At 39.0% G+C, this 17,151-nt stretch overlaps 1 protein-coding gene across 3 annotated transcripts; it reads left to right on the forward strand.

Annotated features, from left to right (window-relative positions):
* The first annotated feature begins 1,185 nt into the window (after positions 1-1,185).
* Positions 1,186-15,972, forward strand: LOC108670387. Of its 3 annotated transcripts, none has more exons than XM_018157857.2 (2): positions 1,186-1,632; positions 12,090-15,972. In XM_018157857.2, the coding sequence occupies exon 2, from the start codon at positions 12,276-12,278 to the stop codon at positions 15,462-15,464; it is 3,189 nt and encodes a 1,062-aa protein (XP_018013346.1). In that variant the 5' UTR covers positions 1,186-1,632; positions 12,090-12,275; the 3' UTR covers positions 15,465-15,972. The 3 variants fall into 3 exon arrangements, with proteins under 3 accessions (XP_018013346.1, XP_047737822.1, XP_047737823.1); XM_047881866.1 differs by lacking the exon at positions 1,186-1,632 and adding an exon at positions 8,396-8,414; XM_047881867.1 differs by lacking the exon at positions 1,186-1,632 and adding an exon at positions 11,524-11,558.
* Positions 15,973-17,151: the final 1,179 nt, after the last annotated feature.

Consider the following 17,151-nt stretch of genomic DNA (forward strand, 5'->3'; position numbering starts at 1 on the left):
TTTTTAACACGGAATTTAATAAACCAATTTTTGAATTAGTAATAAAACCAATAAAAAAACTGGGGGTAGCAAAGAAATTCAATGCGAATCAAGCTCACCGGGACACATGAAACAGTTGGACACGTTTAGCAGGAAACAAAAGGCCTGATTTTATCAGCAACTAATTAACGAGAACCTAAGATACAGAAGTACTGAAAAACAATTCTGAGTAGGTGCATAACCCTTTTTATAACGCATTTTAATAAATATATTATTCAAAATTAACTTTAACCAGTATTCGTTGAGGAATGACATTGCTTTCATAAATAAACCAAACTCTTTGAAAAGATTTTGATGCAAATGCGGCAGGTATGAGAAAGAAAGAGACCATGCATGCATGCACTCTCTCGATCGATTAGTTGAGATTATACCATACTTGGTGCGGAAGATAACTTTATTCTTTCGAAAGCTTTTGCAACGAAAATAAGGAACTATAATGCGCGTGGACGCTCTTCATCCTCAAATAATAACCTCAAAATGCAAAATAAGCCGAATTCTAATACAAAATAAAGTGGCATGGTTTAAATCCATATTGAAACACGGGCTTGGATGAATGTGGCGAATGCAAACAAGGAAGAATGCATGGAAGACGATTAAAAAAAAATAAAAAAAAAAAAAAATTAACGTAAACGATAACGGAGGGAAGGTGAGGTCTATACAGCGACGTAACAGTTTTAATATTGATTTATAATCCAATTTATGGAATGAAAGCGTTGCTACATATTCCTTATTTTCAGTTTTACTACAACCTGATGCTAAAAAATCTTGAGTTCATTCTACTAATTTATTAAGTTATGCCAATTTCTTATATACTAAATAATATGACCCGTTATCTTTGTTTGCCTGCTCGAGTGAAACAAATAATTATTCGAAGAAAAGAATTCAAATGGTCAAAACTCTGGAAACAAATTGAATTGGTTTCAAGAATGTGGTTCATAGCAATATTATCAGAGCATGGAAAGCTCGGCATAAACTAGTTGAGTTTCTGCAATAGGTTTATCTTTTGAGAGGAACTAATTCTGCAGGGTCAGTACAAAAGACTCCGCCCATTTTTTGTGGAGGCTGTTGTGTGGTGGTACCGCCTCTCCGACATAGGCCTACCTACGAGTCTTGAGATCGCTGGATCTCATGAAGAGTTCAGTCGTGTACGCGCTACACCCACGCATACAGCCTCTTGAGCTACTTGGCCCACGGTGCCGCTAAGTTCCAGTGACGAGCGTGCTGCATCTGTTTCAAGGTCGTCCCTCAAACGAGCTTACGTACAGATCGCCTTCCTAATACCCAATTTTTTAGTACGCGAGAAAAAAAACTATAAACAATGTCAGCATGTCTCTGTAATGAGATCAGTTTTGGTGGCTAATTACCGGCCAAACACTCCAGATCATCGGGACAACTTTTGTTTCCATGTTTAGTTGGTGACTTGTAAGAGAATTTTGTTAATGGAAACTCTCGACTAATCGAAAATCTTTGATTGATTCATTTTAGCGAGAGTAAAATAAGTGCACAAGAACTGGTGACATGTGAGGTCTTCAAATCCGCCTTCATGTTTTCGCCAAGAGTTCATCCACAGAAACAATTTTCTACCAAATGAAAGTGAGTTGAGTTTTCTAGCTTAAGGCACGCATGTTCAATGTCCATGCATTGAATTGTTTCAATTCAGTTTTTTATCGTGTTTTTAAATTGTACGGATTGCATTTTAAATTGCATGGTCCAAATATTCATATATTCATTTCATTATTCTTTTCGCATGCATTTGCTTTTAACATCTTTCACCGTTATTAACAGGAAATGTTTATGGAAACAGAATTTGAAGCAAGCTTACGCGCGGCACTGTCTCCTTGTTGCTACATTTAAATTGCCATAACTATTAATGTTTATCGACAATGGCAAAGGCGTAGCCTGGTTACATTTCATCTCTCACCCGCCCAACCGGCATAGCTTGAGTGCCTCGCGTGGTCAACATCAAGGGTTAAGGTGGCAGACTAATTAAAAATTACTTTGTTTTTCGCCTTAAGAGGTGCCGGAACAGCTTGAAAAAAGTCTTTTCTTGTTAGCGAAGGCGCGCTTAGGGCTTAAAACACTTGAGGTTTTTTGAACAAGTCGTCCGAATTTCGAGAGCTATTTGGATTATGTTTTCTCTGGTAACGCTGAGATGTCAACAGCCAGCGGTTTGTCATTAGGATTAGGATTGGCATGAAGAAGAGCTGTAAATACGTGTTTTTATAGAACGAAAGTGATTGGAAATTTTTAAGCACGTCTGGTTAAAGAGTAGTGGGCTGAGGATCCACAGTTTTAGGCCGGTTAGTTAAAAAAATGTCAAGAGAACTGCATGCAGTCATACGGAAACAAACTGTTAATTCTGGGTCCAAATATCATTAGTTACCAAGGTATATATAAATATCGAAGCCCTGATGTGAATGTTTACATGGTAATGCGTTTCATTTACAATGATATCTAGGAATTGAAAGTTTAAAAATCGTCAAAATTAGAGGAAATCGGTAAAATACAAAATCAGTTATTAATTGTCAGTTATGACGGTTTTTATCAAAACATTAGATGCGCTATTTATCAGTGGCGAAATTTATCAGTAAGCCGGCAGCAAACACTGATTAACTGTGACGTGGACCGCACCACGTTATAAAGATCGTTTATCTTACGCAAAGCGTTTAATCAAGATTAAAAGGCAGTATAAACTACGGTTACACAATTCAATAAGTGCAGTATTATAAATATTGGATAAACAAAGTGCCCAATCGCCGTATATGAGTAAAATAAACCTTCGCTTCACGCAAAATTGAATTCAATTTTTCAGTATGATTCATGATTTCGAAAATGCAGGTACAGCTGTGACTATATTACTTCAAGACACTTCATGCCTTTTGTTCCATATCTTGGTGGCAATATTTTCAGTTTTAAACACTTAGAGGCCTATTAGGATTAGAAATAACTAGGACTATTATCAAACACGGCTTCAAGTAGCGGGAATAATTTTTATGAGACAATTAATATGAGTAAATAGTGATAGTCTAAACCACTTTCAATTCAGTCGCACTGATTTTAGTAATTTGAATGTTCGCAAATAATGTTGGCTCATTTTTTTAGCGTTAAAAATGGACGATCAATGAGCTGAAAATGGCGGTCCCGCGCAAATCGAGATCGTGTTGAAAGAAGATATATATATAACCTGCGCAATTTGTGCACGACGTTATTAGCTCTTGCCCTTGAAGGATAATCCGCTCATGTGAAGATATTTCGCTCAACTGAAACTTTCTTGTAGCAATATTATGTGCCATACGATAGCTGAATTCTCTTATTCTGATTCAATTAACACCAATATAAATTTTTAGTTACTGTTGATAAGAATATGTCGTGAATTAGGATAGTTAGTCCCTATTATCGTCACTTTAATGTTGCGAGATATTCAATTTATGTGCGCGTTATACCTTGAACGCAATGTAGAGATCTACGCCACGCATATCAATGTAACTTTAAAACACCGGTCTAGTCACCAATTTATTATCTGATTATTTACATTAACAAATGCCAATAGTTTCTCTACAAGCCGTTTGTTCACTTAAGATGAGGGAGGTCATCTCGCAGTTTGAGATGTCATTGATAGTTCTACACTTTAAAACTGACCGATGAAGTACTTCACACTTCGTATACTTTTCGATATTAATGCCAGCGTCTAATTATTGAAAATAAAATTTTGAGGATACAGATTCTTATTTGTCGGTGCTTCCTGCTTATTTTAAATAAGGAGAGAAAGAAGCTCTAAAATTTTGGTTCCGCTTGGTCAAATAATTTATCGAATTATGTAAAAATTGCTTAGAAAAATGATTAGCACATTCATGGTGGATATTTAATTACTTCCGTTCAGTAACTTTTAAAAGAGAAAAATAAGGTAAAACTTGGGCAGCTGAAGAAAGTAGGATATTTTGATGACTTCCGTTGCTGTGTTTTGAAGGGCAATCGTGGGGAGTTGAGGTGCAGGGAGAGGGGGGGGGAGCTAGGGAAAGAAATGGGGGTGCGTTCAGGGGTCTGAGCACGTGCTCATAAAACCTATGGGGAGAAGGCAGGGTGAGGGGCCGTATAGGGGATGTCAAAAAGTCCCTCCACAGAATATTTCTCGTATATATTATGCCTGTTCTATTTCCTGCCGTAAACATTAATTCGCAGTATGAAAATTTCACTGTTTTTTTTAGAGCATTCGGACGTTAACTGAATTTCCGAAATTCTTTCAGCCAAATCGCACAAGCTTTTGAATTGATGACGTTGGTTATTAACTTCATCAGTGATTCATCGTGAGCAATGTATTGCATCATAAATTGTTTAGAATTAGCATTAAAAATTATTGAATGAGCAATTACATAAGACGGGTCATAATAATAATTGTTTTATTGGTGGAATCCACACAGTTTAATACAAACTAATTAATTTATAACCGCTGAATTGTTCTTCAGTGATTTCATCGATGCCTGAAATTCGAATTCGTAATTCGAAGCCTATTCATGTATTGGTCTAATCAGCCAAAAATGTGTAAGTTTTAACATGTAATTTGTAACAAATAATTGCAGTGTTTCGCAGTCATAAGAGTAATAACGAAGCTCGAATTGAAACAAACTCGTCGTATTTTTATTTCAAGTGGAAAATGAGATCATCTAAATATGCCGAGCGAATGCATTGAATAAAATACGAGCCATTCATAATAAAAGTAGGACAGTAGCGTCACAGCAGCAGCGATCATCAACAAAGCTCCAGCCCAACCTCCAGCACGCGCACAGCAGCCGCCAAAAACCCAAAGTTCTCACAAAAATAGAAATGCATTGAGAAAAAGCCCTCGAGCGCGCGTGCTGCTTTCAGAGGCGAGCAGAAAACATGGAAATGAGCTAAAAAGGGTCGCTCCCCTACACTGTCGAGCGAATAAAGAAACACTCGCCCCTCCCTGTCTCTCGTCCTCGCCATGTGCCGCTCCTCTTCCATCTTTTCTGTGTCGCTTCAATATATCCAGCGTCCTGGGGGATCGCTGGGCCCCATCACGTTTTTTTTTTCCTGCGTTACGTCGGCGGGAGGAAGACTTACTGATCTTTTCTTGGGGTCAATCACCATTTTATTTTGCTGCTGTTCTCGGTCGTTCATTTTATAGAAGAATTTCATAGATGAAGAGTCGAAATTAAACGAATTTTTATCCGAGTACGAGTGTACGTCACTAAGAAGATGGAGAGAAAAATTTCGTAAAGCAATATTTTTGTCAAGCTGGATGTTTTTTTAGGAGAAATTATTTGTCAAGCAACAAATTGAAAGAATAAACCCGTGGAAGGATGCTGGAGTAATGCATCCTCTTTTCAGCATACGAAATGAATGTAAAGCAAAGAACGGAGTTGTGAAAGAAGCCTACCTTTGTGAGGATTATTCTTTTTTTCGAATTTCATTGAAAAGGTGTGTGTTGGTTGTGCGCCATTGGCCGTTTTGGCGCAGCCAAGTCAGATGCACAGGCCGGCGCCATACAAAGAAAATGCCATGGGTTTCTCACCCCCGCGAGCTGCTTTGTATGGCTCTGGAACGCAGCTTTGCATCTTTCAATGGACCGAGTTCTTATGGCTGCCTTTCAACGATCTGCAGCGAGACGTGAACTATTTCCTACCTCATTTTCATAGGCATTAACGGAACATGGCTCAGTACCTAACTCATGTGAGAGCTCGTGCTACGCTCCCCATATATGCACCCCGCTGCTGCTCAGGAGCGGCCTTTAAATTCTGCCAAACTGCTCAGATTGTGACGAGTTTAAAAATCCAGGGATGTCTGATAAATTTGTTTTCATCGTAATCTAAGTGCGACCTTCGTCTCGCAATACAACGGCGTAAAAATGGATCGTTGGGCTAATAATTTTCCGTGGATGTTTCGCAGGAAATACGATTTGCGCAAATTCCATACTTATATTCAGATAACCTTTCTTATCAACACCAATGTAAATTGTACTGCATTTCAGTCAACCGCATATAAGAATAAATACATCAGAATTGGCGAGATGATAAAAATATAAAAGTATAAATATCGTTAAAATTTTATTAATTTATTTGTAGTCTTTCGTATCCTTGCTTTAAATTTTTCACACATTATGAAATTTAAACAAGACATGGAACGACAGGATAACTTAACATAATGGTAAGCGACACTCCTCTCTGAGATTCGATCATCACTCTTAATTTGTTTGCTGTAATAAAACGGTCGCGTCAAGTCATTAAACTTGGTTGACCTCATGACGACTCATCATGACGATGCCACAGCATCACCGGCATGTTTATAGGCAGTTACATTTGCTGGAACTTAAAATCTACGTCATTTGTATCAATTTGTACGGTACTAAAATAATGAGATTTTATTACTTCTATTCCGATTTTAAATGATCTCATAACTTCTTGGTGGATTTTCAAGAGGAAGGCAATCAACAAGATTTATTATAGTCGAATTGGCACAGAAATCATCTAAATTATTGTCTCAGTTTTAACATCGTCTAATGTTCATGTCTATATTAAAAACTCGTGAAGGTGCATCCAACCTACAATTTTTTATTCCAGCATCGATCAAGAATTAAAGATGTATCTTTTAATTGGAATTAGTTAGAATTCAATGATTATTTAAATGTACAGTGTATATCAGCCCCATGCTGCCGACGAGAAGCAAAAAGCCCCAAATTTTTTCCTGGCTTATAAATTATTTATGAATAGCACATTTTAATATATTTAACACGCTAATAGTTCCAGTCATTTAACTCGTGTATGAGTAGAATACCCTCAGCAGTTCAACAAATACACAATAAAACCATAAACAGCCTAAATGATGAGACAAGCACACCCGTCTCCAGAAATCAATTGTTGAAAGCCGTGATATTTTTATCGGGTCTTGAGTTCTTGTTATTTCCTTTAGATTGTCGAGGCAGCATTGATCTTCCTGTAGGCGTATAGGCCTAAGCACAACAGCTGCTGGCTCGGTCAAGCAGGGTCACAACATATATATAACTGCGTGGGGTCGAGGGCCTTTTTTAGCCCGCACGGATCACCGACTCGTAGTCTGCGGTAGGCTTGGAGCAGCTGCCGCTGACGGCTCATTTCGGTGCTGAAAATTCCTTCGTTTGACCCTAGAGTCACGTATATATATATTATCGAGCCATTTCGTTTTACGTACGAATTCGTTTGACCCTGGAGTCGCACATATTTGTATTATCGAGCCATCTCGTACGAAATATTTAATATGGGACTTTGATGATTTTAATGTGTCGTCGATTGCCTGTTTAAGTCCTATAAGTTATAAACTGTGTATTTAGGCCTTTAATGTTACTGAAGCGCAGACGATCGTCCGCCACACCGGACTTCCACGTGACCCCGCTGAAGAATATACAGTAAAAAATATCAATAGCCTAGCACTCTAGTCTAATTCTGGCTGGTGTTCAATTTTCGCGGTGCGGCGCCGGGAGGTAGACGTCTATAGTTTCCTTATCCCACTTAATGAGAAAACTTTACTTGGTGAAGTGATGTACAGTATATACCGTTCCTTGGTGAAGTGATACATATATATACCCTCTGCAGAGCGGGAAGCTACAATTGATGCGTGTGCTAGTATTATATAGCGAGATCACAACAATCAAAGTTGCATGTTGTGAAAAATAAAGTGTGCTGGAAGTTGAAGCTTAATTGAGCCACTCGGATCAAAAAAGATGTAGCACGTTCTCCGGTAGGACGCGTGCAACATTTTGGTTGTTGCGTTTTGTCCTGTCTTCCCTATGAATGTACCAAGGATGGACACGATGTGTGGCTGAGATTTGAATGAGAAAGAGCTGAAACTTCGACCATGCTTGAAATTATTGGTAAAATTTCCTTTAGACGACCTCATTGTTCTTATTGTTGATCTTCAGATGCTTTTGCATTGAAATTGCAGCTGTTTCCGGAATCTTATTGAAATGAATTATTTTAAATATATTAATTGTAGAACTTAAACTAAACAATGTAGAACTTAATGTAGAACTAAACATATTAATATAGAATTGACGTCTTAATTAAACCACATTCAGAACGCAAGTTAAGTATACTGTAGAAAACTCTAGTTTTCTAGCTAGTGTAAAGAACGTTTTGTTCTCATAAGCTAAAAGCAAGCTACGCTGCATACACCGCACTGTATACAGTATACGTATAGGCGTCACAGTCGAGCAGTGTAAAGAACATTTTGTTCTCAGAAGCGTATAAGCAAGCTACGCTGCATACACCGCACTGTATACAGTATACGTAGGCGTCACAGTCGAGCAGGTGTGGTGTGCTGTCTGTCCAAGACGGTCCTGTTATTTTTCGTCGTGCATCTGCTTCCTTAAAGTGCCGGCTGCGGTGAGCTTCTTTTTGAATTAAGAGCGCTTAATTTGCCCTTATAATCTGCTTAAATGTGCCACTACCACGCGCTTAGTGACCAACTTCCATCCTTACCAATTTCATTTGAAAACACTTTTTTAAGTACGAAATTGATAAGGATAAAAGTTGAATTAGCAGAAACCGGAAATAATTTTGCAATGTTAAAAACGTTTTTATTTAATTTGAAGTTTCTTTTCCGAGGTGTAAACTAAATGGAATATTATTTCCATTGCGACTTTTAGCCAATACTTTTGATGTAGAATATAACATTTTTGTACTTCATTCATTCCTCACTGAAACGTTCGATCAATCACAGCTGACATCGGCATTTCCTTCTTCACCATCATGAGCTGCTAAATAGGTTAAAATACGTCATTTTTCGTGATGTTTTGCCAGTGAACGCTTGCCGAAATACTTCACAGTCCATTTGATTCTTCGAGACCAATATTATGGGAAGGAATGTCTTGAAGAGAACGTTATCAAGACCCTCGCCATTATCTGGGTTTCCTTTGAGCAATTGTGTCCATTTCTACCATTGCCATCGCAAGCCCCTACCACGCACCAAATCAATAGAACCAAAAACCCTACAGATTACATCTCTCTACCTCCATGACCGTCTACACTGCGTCTCGCCATCCGTACGCCTCATATATACCGTCCGAACATTTATTGATTTCTGGCTTTCCGTTTTCGTTGCAACTTCATTGCACACAATTTTAGCGCAAATAAAATTATTCCAGTCCAGGTTAGAATTTTTGAGATGGTGACTTTTTATGACAGGCTCGATAAAGTGCTTTCGGACGCAGGAACAAAAGCATGCAGCCTTAACACTAATCTAATAATTTTTTGCAGAATCAAAAGTACAAAAAACTTATATGACGAAACTGTGAATACATTACTGGTGTACAAACTCGTAAAATAATGCCTTACAAGTACTAACATAACCTGTTCACGTCCTATAAACTGAGCTGTAACCTTTGCCTCAACCTTTAAATTTTGAGTAAAATAAAAGACGTTACAATGTCCACGTCCATTGAGACATTTGGAATATTTGAATTAATTAGCATAATTAATAAATTCTGCCCTACCTAATCTGTGAGAAGTGCATATTTATATATATCACCAAAATTAGTTTTTTATTCTGGCATTACCAGCTTGAAACAGCAACGTATGTTGCTGATTTACTGACGATAGTGCTGCAACTGACTATACTGCTGCCACTGACCATACTGCTGCCACTGACAATACTGCTGCCACTGACAATACTGCTGCTACACGACTTTCCATTACTGCTGGTATTACTCTTGCTGCCTTTTATGCCACTAATATTGCATATGAATATATGCACTAATACGGCTAGCATCGCTATACCGTTATCTGTGGGCAGAAATATTTTCTGCCTATATATGCCGAGTAGGGGCTTTAGATGCTCGCAGTATAGCTGATAATATTATATACTTCAATATGATATTCTTGCCTCAGCTGCTGATATCGTCATCCATTTCTGCGCATCGTCAAAATAGACATGTTACAAGTCAGGCTGCGAACGTTTGCACCGTATAGTGTTGTTTGCTTGGCTGTTGCTGCGGCTGGCTTTACTGCCATTGCTGCGGCTGGCTTGGCTGTTGCTGCGGCTGGCTTTACTGCTATTGCTGCGGCTGGCTTTACTGCCATTGCTGCGGCTGGCTTGGCTGTTGCTGCGGTTGGCTTTACTGCTATTGCTGCGGCTGGCTTGGCTGTTGCTGCGGATGAATAACTTACTGCATTATAGTTCAAGTTCTGGTGTAAATTACTTAATGTATTTGAGTTCTGGTAGTCCTATGAATAACTTACTGCATTATAGTTCAAGTTCTGGTGTGAATTACTTAATGTATTTGAGTTCTGGTAGTCCTGTGTATAAATTACTGCATTATAGTTCTAGTTCTCTTGTATATAACTCACTTCATGAAATAATTTAATCTTTTTCATCACTATCCCAGCATTTTCGAACCACTTCGAATAGAGTAATTTAATTAAAGTATTCCATGTACCGGTATGACCTTCTAATAATGAGCGGAATATCCTCGTAGATTTTTGTAGTCAATTACTGTCTTTTATAATATCTTCAAAGCGAGAAGGAAACCTTGGCCATCCAGATAGTTCGATTTGTTGAAGCAGACAATTTTTTCAAGAAATAATATCTTGAATGAACAGGTGCACTATACCAGGCGATAATCTCTCTAGTTAATTTGCGATAATTAGTCGGCAATAATTCAAATAAAGCGCCATCAATGTAACACCCAATGCTATTCTAAATAATGTAATGTAACAAATTACTATTCAATCTCGTGCTTTCTTAATTTGATTAAGAGTCACAATTTTCTTGTGCTTCTTTTTATAAATACGCACATTACGAATGCTGTGTTTAAAACATAAATAAGTTTATATTCAATGCTTACTGGACGATAACAGATGAAAAGGCACGTCCAAGCGTGGGCAAGTTTTGAATTTAAAAGCTGTATGGTATTCCCTCACTGAAACTTTCACGCAGTTGAGTGCCGACCTGACAATTATTATACCATCAATACTGTTAATAGAAAGCTGTCAAGTGGGCGAGAATTAGCAGTGGGAGCGTCATGAGCGAACAGCGCCTTGACAATCAATCAATTAAGAGAAGTTCGAGTGCAGTGTGTAATTAAGGTCTCTATAAGTCCCGCTCTTTCCGGCCCGCTAACTTCACTCTTATAAGTGATCTTGCTAATGAAGCGCATACTCTACGTCCGGTATATGTGCTCAAGACTTCGTCCAAATGCTTCAAATATTCACCAAATGTATAGGAAAAGCAGAGCAATAGCATTCATATATATCATACAAATTTAAAGGGTGAGAAAGTCCTCAGAAGTTACTGAAAACCTTTCGGATTCGAGCAGCAGTCGTCATGCTTCTTATTAAAGTTTTTTTCCTTTCTCTCATCGGACGCAATTGTAGTTTTAAGCGCATGAACGCAGACTTTTTTGCGCGCTACTTTAGCGTTATTGAATTTCATATCGGATGAATTCAATACAAATGAAGTTTACAGTCAATCGATCTTCATACGAACAAGAAATTCACGCCTGCCTACACAAGTTTCGCTCCAATTACAGCGTAAGTTTGAACGGAAACACATGACTAGGACAAGAGGCGCATTTCCTATCATATTTCTGTCTCCCCTCGGCTGCCATTTTACTGAGGGAATTATTACGGAGGCAGAGCCCTCGCTCGTCAATCCCTGGGGTGGCCAAGAGAAAGATGCGAGGGAAGGTTTGGAGAGAGGGGAGGTTGGGTAAAAAAAGAAATAACTGCGCTGCGTAAACGGCATCTATAAGGGGAACTTACTTACTGGAATTTATAAAACTAGCATATCACCCATAGAATTTCGAATAATTTTTGATTGTCAGTTATTTCTTAATTTTACCGAACCTTGTGAAGTTCGTACATGCACGTAGCATGCAAAATTACTGAGAGTAAATGACATTACGATATTACCAAGTCGATTTTTTGTGTAAATTAGAGTATTAAATGGACAAAATGAGCAAATTAGGCTTATAAAAGTTCTTTTGCCCATAGAACATTCTCTTGTTTCACATGTAACGGTCTCACAAACTTTCTGACAATTTTTTTTTCTTTCTTCCTCAGGCGACATCAAAAGCTACCGGCAGCAACGCACCAGGACTTCACCACGGTTAACTGGACGCATCCACACAAGAATCCCTGAGATGAAAAACTGAAACGAATGAAAATTCAAAACTACAGGAAGAATTTGCTTCCTAAAAAAGCTTGACTAGAATTAACTGAGAATTCCGGGATCGAAAATCGCTGATAATGTCTTCGGAATATGGAAGTGCAGAATTAGGTCCAGTGGCAACTCAAGCGCGAGTGGCCGCTGCAGCCCGAGCTCCCACTTCTCCAACTGATATCCATACTCTGGCTCTACACAATTCTAATGCGGTTCTCAACTCGATGATGTCTCACAATATGCTTCTCAATCAACGGCTTGACAAACGACCCAATGTTGATCACATATATGCTCACCTGAATTTAATGCAGAATCTTTCGGGGAGATTTAATTCAGTATACAGTAATGCTCCTGGAATACCATTTCCCCCAGCGCAGTTGCCGCCGGCGCCAAAAGAAAGGATCGAAGATATTTTAGGTCAGATGTTTCAAGGCACTGGACCTGTTTCCATCCCTGGCAGCGACAATCTCAGAAGGCAAAGTAACTCTTCCCCTTCGCAAGAATCGTCTCCGAAGAGAGCACCGACTTTATTGGAGTTGTCGTCTAACACGCCTTTGCCGAAGGACTTGATTGATTCGAAAGATATATTTCAAAACTATCACGAAACATTGGGCAAACCACTGCACGGGCTTTCTTCGCCAGTCGATCGTAACCCTTATTTTAGATGTTACAGTTCCGAGTCCACTGTGACAGGAGTACAACCCCTTCCACAAGGTATATTTTCGTTTGCCAACCATTCTCAAGCAGGAGCTTCTTCCAGAACAAGTCCTGCTCAACAACCTTCTCCAGGACCACGATCAACGTTTCTCTTAAATGATCATCGTCCCATTAAGTTGGTTCCCAGTGTGCCTTCCGAAGGTCATAATTCTTTATTTCAAAGTCAACCTACTAATTCATTACATGGTCAAGCATCAACTTTGTTAGAAGCGCCTTCTTCACCCCCAACTCGTCAATCTGACTCAATAAAGGGAATTTCTTCCATCTTGAGTTCAAAACCTCCAGCTACAGACAATTCTCTCCCGTATGCCGCGACGATGCAGACGATGCAACTATCACCAAAATTGTCGACGTCTCAAACGCCTCCAAGTTCATCGGTAGAAAAAGTCAAACTTGAGCCAGAAGAACAAAATTGTACGAGTGTGGCCTCAAATGTTTCATTTGCTATTAATAATTCACCAAAAAGTAACGATGATACCTTGGCGGAGTTTCGCCGTACTCCATCAGAGATGGTACAAGCAAACTACGACGTTCAAGGAAGTATCCAAGTTAAGAAGCAGCAGGAACTTTTCAACCCGCCAGAAGAATCTCGAAGCCTGAATTCGGCTCCAGTGTCTCCGGAAGCCGATTTGAACGAAAATTCAAATGATTCCAGCACATTCTCAGACAGAAATTCGTTTGCGGATGAACGTGCGGATGCTGCTGCAAATAGATACTCAGCAGAAGAGAATTCCAGAGATATGAGGCTTTACTGTCTTCAGTGTGACTTCGTTACAGAAGATAAAGAAATTCACATGAAACATATCCAGTCCACGCACAATGTGTGTCGCGATTGTAAATATCAGGCAGAATCAGCATCTCAATTAGAAGAGCATCGCCAGACATGTGCTCCTACTAGCTCATCGTCGTCAACCAAACCCAAAACCAAATCGAAGAAGCTTACGTGTAAAGTTTGCCAAAAAGAAGCCGCGAACGATGAAGAGTTCTATGAACATCGACGAGAGCACATCAGTCCAGATAAGATTCTGAATTGTGAATATTGCCCGTTTGTAACTCAGTATAAACATCATCTGGATTATCACATGAAGAATCACACAGGAAATAAACCCTTCAAGTGCCAGAAATGTGAATATTCGTGTGTAAATAAATCCATGTTAAACTCCCACATGAAATCTCATAGTAATTTTTACTCCTATAGATGCAAGGACTGCAATTACGAAGCTAAGTATATGCATGCATTGAAATGCCACTGTAGAAAATACCGTCACAACGCGTTGCCAGTGATAAATCCTGATGGCACAATTAATCCTTTTCCTATTGTCGACGTTTATGGAACTAGGAGAGGCCCTAAAGTTAAAAGAGACGCCGAAGGTAATATCATCATGCCAGCGCATTACACTGCAAAAATATCGATGCAGTCAACACCTAAAGACAATGAAGGTGTTTCGTCGGGAAGCCGAACTTCGAGCCAAGCCACAGTACTATCGTCTGCACTTTCCTACTGTCACAGCCCGTTACCTCATAACAATTCAGAGCCAGCTCCCATGCCCCCATTTAATCCTTATTGTGGGATAGACACGCGTATTTTTCATCATAATAGTCCTCTGTTCAATACGCAATCTCCTCCGTTGGTGAATCAGCCATCGTATCTTAACTCCCCCCAGTCTCCTGCAATCACGAACCATCGTCGCTTGCTGGAAACCCTGGCAAAATCACAGGCTCTCTCAGGCACCATTAAATGCCAATATTGCCCCCAGTCTTTGCCTTCAGAAGAACTACTGCAACAACATATCCTTTTAGCACACCTCCTTCCTCGCAATTCTCTGGTTCAGGAAGCTGGCACTCCTACTCGAGCTCCTCCAAGGCATGAACTTCAATCAGACGCTAGTACGACTATCTTCACACGGTTGCTGGCTGCTCGGTTTGCCGAGTCAGGGCTGCATGCCATGTCACCACTCGTGCATTTAGCACCATTCCAACCTCAAAAAGACGAGACCGTAGTCCCAGAAAACTTTGTAACTTCCCAGACGCTGAGAAGTAGTTCGCCTACTCCACTAGATCTTACCAAAGATCACACGCCACCTCAACAGATCATGAGGCGTCGTTTGTCAGAAAGCCCTCCAGATGTGGCGGCCACTTCCTTGACGCCTCCTGACACCTGCTCGCCGCCCAAAAAAATAAGACGAAGCGATCATCTAGCATTCGCTAATAGACGCCTCGAAAATATTGAAGAGGAACCTCAGGCCAGTGACATGGTGAAAAATGGAGAGTTCGACCATCGGGCAAAACTCTCAGAATACGCGATCAAGTCGGAGCCAACAGAAGACTTGCGACTAGACGTAGATGCGTCACTTCAAGAAAAATCCACTTCTGACGCTCTTGAATGTTCTATCTGCAAAATAACTTTCCGTGTTGTTGATATGTTCAAAAAGCACATAGCATTTCACGACGACGAAGAGCCTCTACGATGCTCGTTTTGCAAAGACCTCTTTGCAGACTCGTCTGTTTTCTTTGAACATTGTTTTAACTGTAAGAAACGTTTTACTTTAGCTTCTTAGTTCCTAAAATAAATAATAATTTAGCAATTAACCAAATAAGTAGGCTGGTGATTCACGTAGATTATATGCTTGAGTCTGCTTTTGACATTTCAACCGTTCTGTTAAGGTTCGCGACTAATAAGGTTCGCGACACTAGAAAAAACTTTGTAGAACATTAAATTCACCGATTTCGGGAGCAGCAGAAAGTTGAACGGAGCCTAAATATCGGAACCGTCTGTAGGAAAGTTGAACAATGCTTCATATCTTTCTGAAGTCCAAACGAATTCACGATTGCTTCAAGATGTGTTTTTTAGTTCAACGGTTCATGCTTGTGATACTTAGGAGAGTTGTATATTTAATGTAATAAATAATAACATGGCTAAATCATTTCAGTAGATGTTGGCTTTTAAGAAGATGTTAGCTTTTAAGATATGAAAGCGTCGAGTGAACGGGGGTGTCACCGTGTTTAACTAAATGTAATTAGGGTTGAGCTGTAGAATACGATGAAGAGAAATTCTCATTCATTCATATCTTATTTTATGGAACCTTGCTTGAAATTAATTAGGAATTATCCAATGAGATGATTTTTAATAATGAAAATGATGCAAGAAAATATTACAAAAATAATATCCCACTATTAGTTGTATTGAAAGGCAGTGTCATAATATCTATTAATTGAGAACTAGTCGCTAAGTTTTGTATAGTTTCACTCTCTAGCAAATCGAGGCATTAACAATTCCATACGTTACCGTCGAATTAGGTTATCAAGATGAGGCGAATTAACTTATAGGTACTGCGCTTGTGTGCTTCCAGGAGAGTTTCAGGCTAGAAATAGTCAGGGTATGATAGGCTTAAACAAAGTTATTTAGTTATATCATTGTTTGCTTTTGACATATTTCGTGTCGCGGGAGTAGACTCTCAGAGGGGTTGGGCAAGTAAGCGCTGCAGTGAGCGCGTAGCTCGACATGCAAGCGATCGTGTATTGCTACGACGGACGGTGCTTTTAATTGTAGATCGTAATTAATGCTGATATCGAGTGATTCAACGCAAGTTATTTGAGAGGAAATTGACTGAAGATTGAAAATCGTAGGAATTCGTATTGACTTATTTCAGAATAAAATGGCCTTCGTCTCTTAAAAGGAATCCGTTATACTCAGAATTTATTTGGTATTGTCTGCAGTGTTCGGGTGAAATGTTTTAATTATTATTTTTAAATAAAGTTTTGTTCAATATTTTGTCGAGTTAATGTAAAAAATCATTGCGACAATGTAAAAAAATCAACGTTAAATTTGTCTGTAATTGTGATACGAATTGTACAATGGAATAATTATAATAATAATTAGACTTACTAGTCTGCATATTCTGTTTTAACACCTCGTTGGATATTATGTTCTGTATGTTGTATAAATGAGCAGTCGTGAGAGCAATTTGGTATCAAGAACCCATTGCGTTACGATGGGCGTGTCATAAAGGGTTTAAAGAACTGGAAAACTGTGGAAAGAAATTATATTTGTTACCTAAATTTGAAATTTTTTATGTTCAGTCATCCTTTGTATAAATCCTAAGTATACAATTCAAGTCAATAACATGGCGATAAAATCGACTTAGAATAAAGTAAAATGAACCAAAAGAAATATTCGTAGAAAATATATCGTGGTAAATAACCATGCCTTTATTATGAAACTTTTTGATCTAATTGAAATACCGG

Source organism: Hyalella azteca, unplaced genomic scaffold (assembly GCF_000764305.2).
Source record: "Hyalella azteca isolate HAZT.00-mixed unplaced genomic scaffold, Hazt_2.0.2 contig9014, whole genome shotgun sequence".
Lineage (NCBI taxonomy): Eukaryota > Metazoa > Arthropoda > Malacostraca > Amphipoda > Hyalellidae > Hyalella > Hyalella azteca.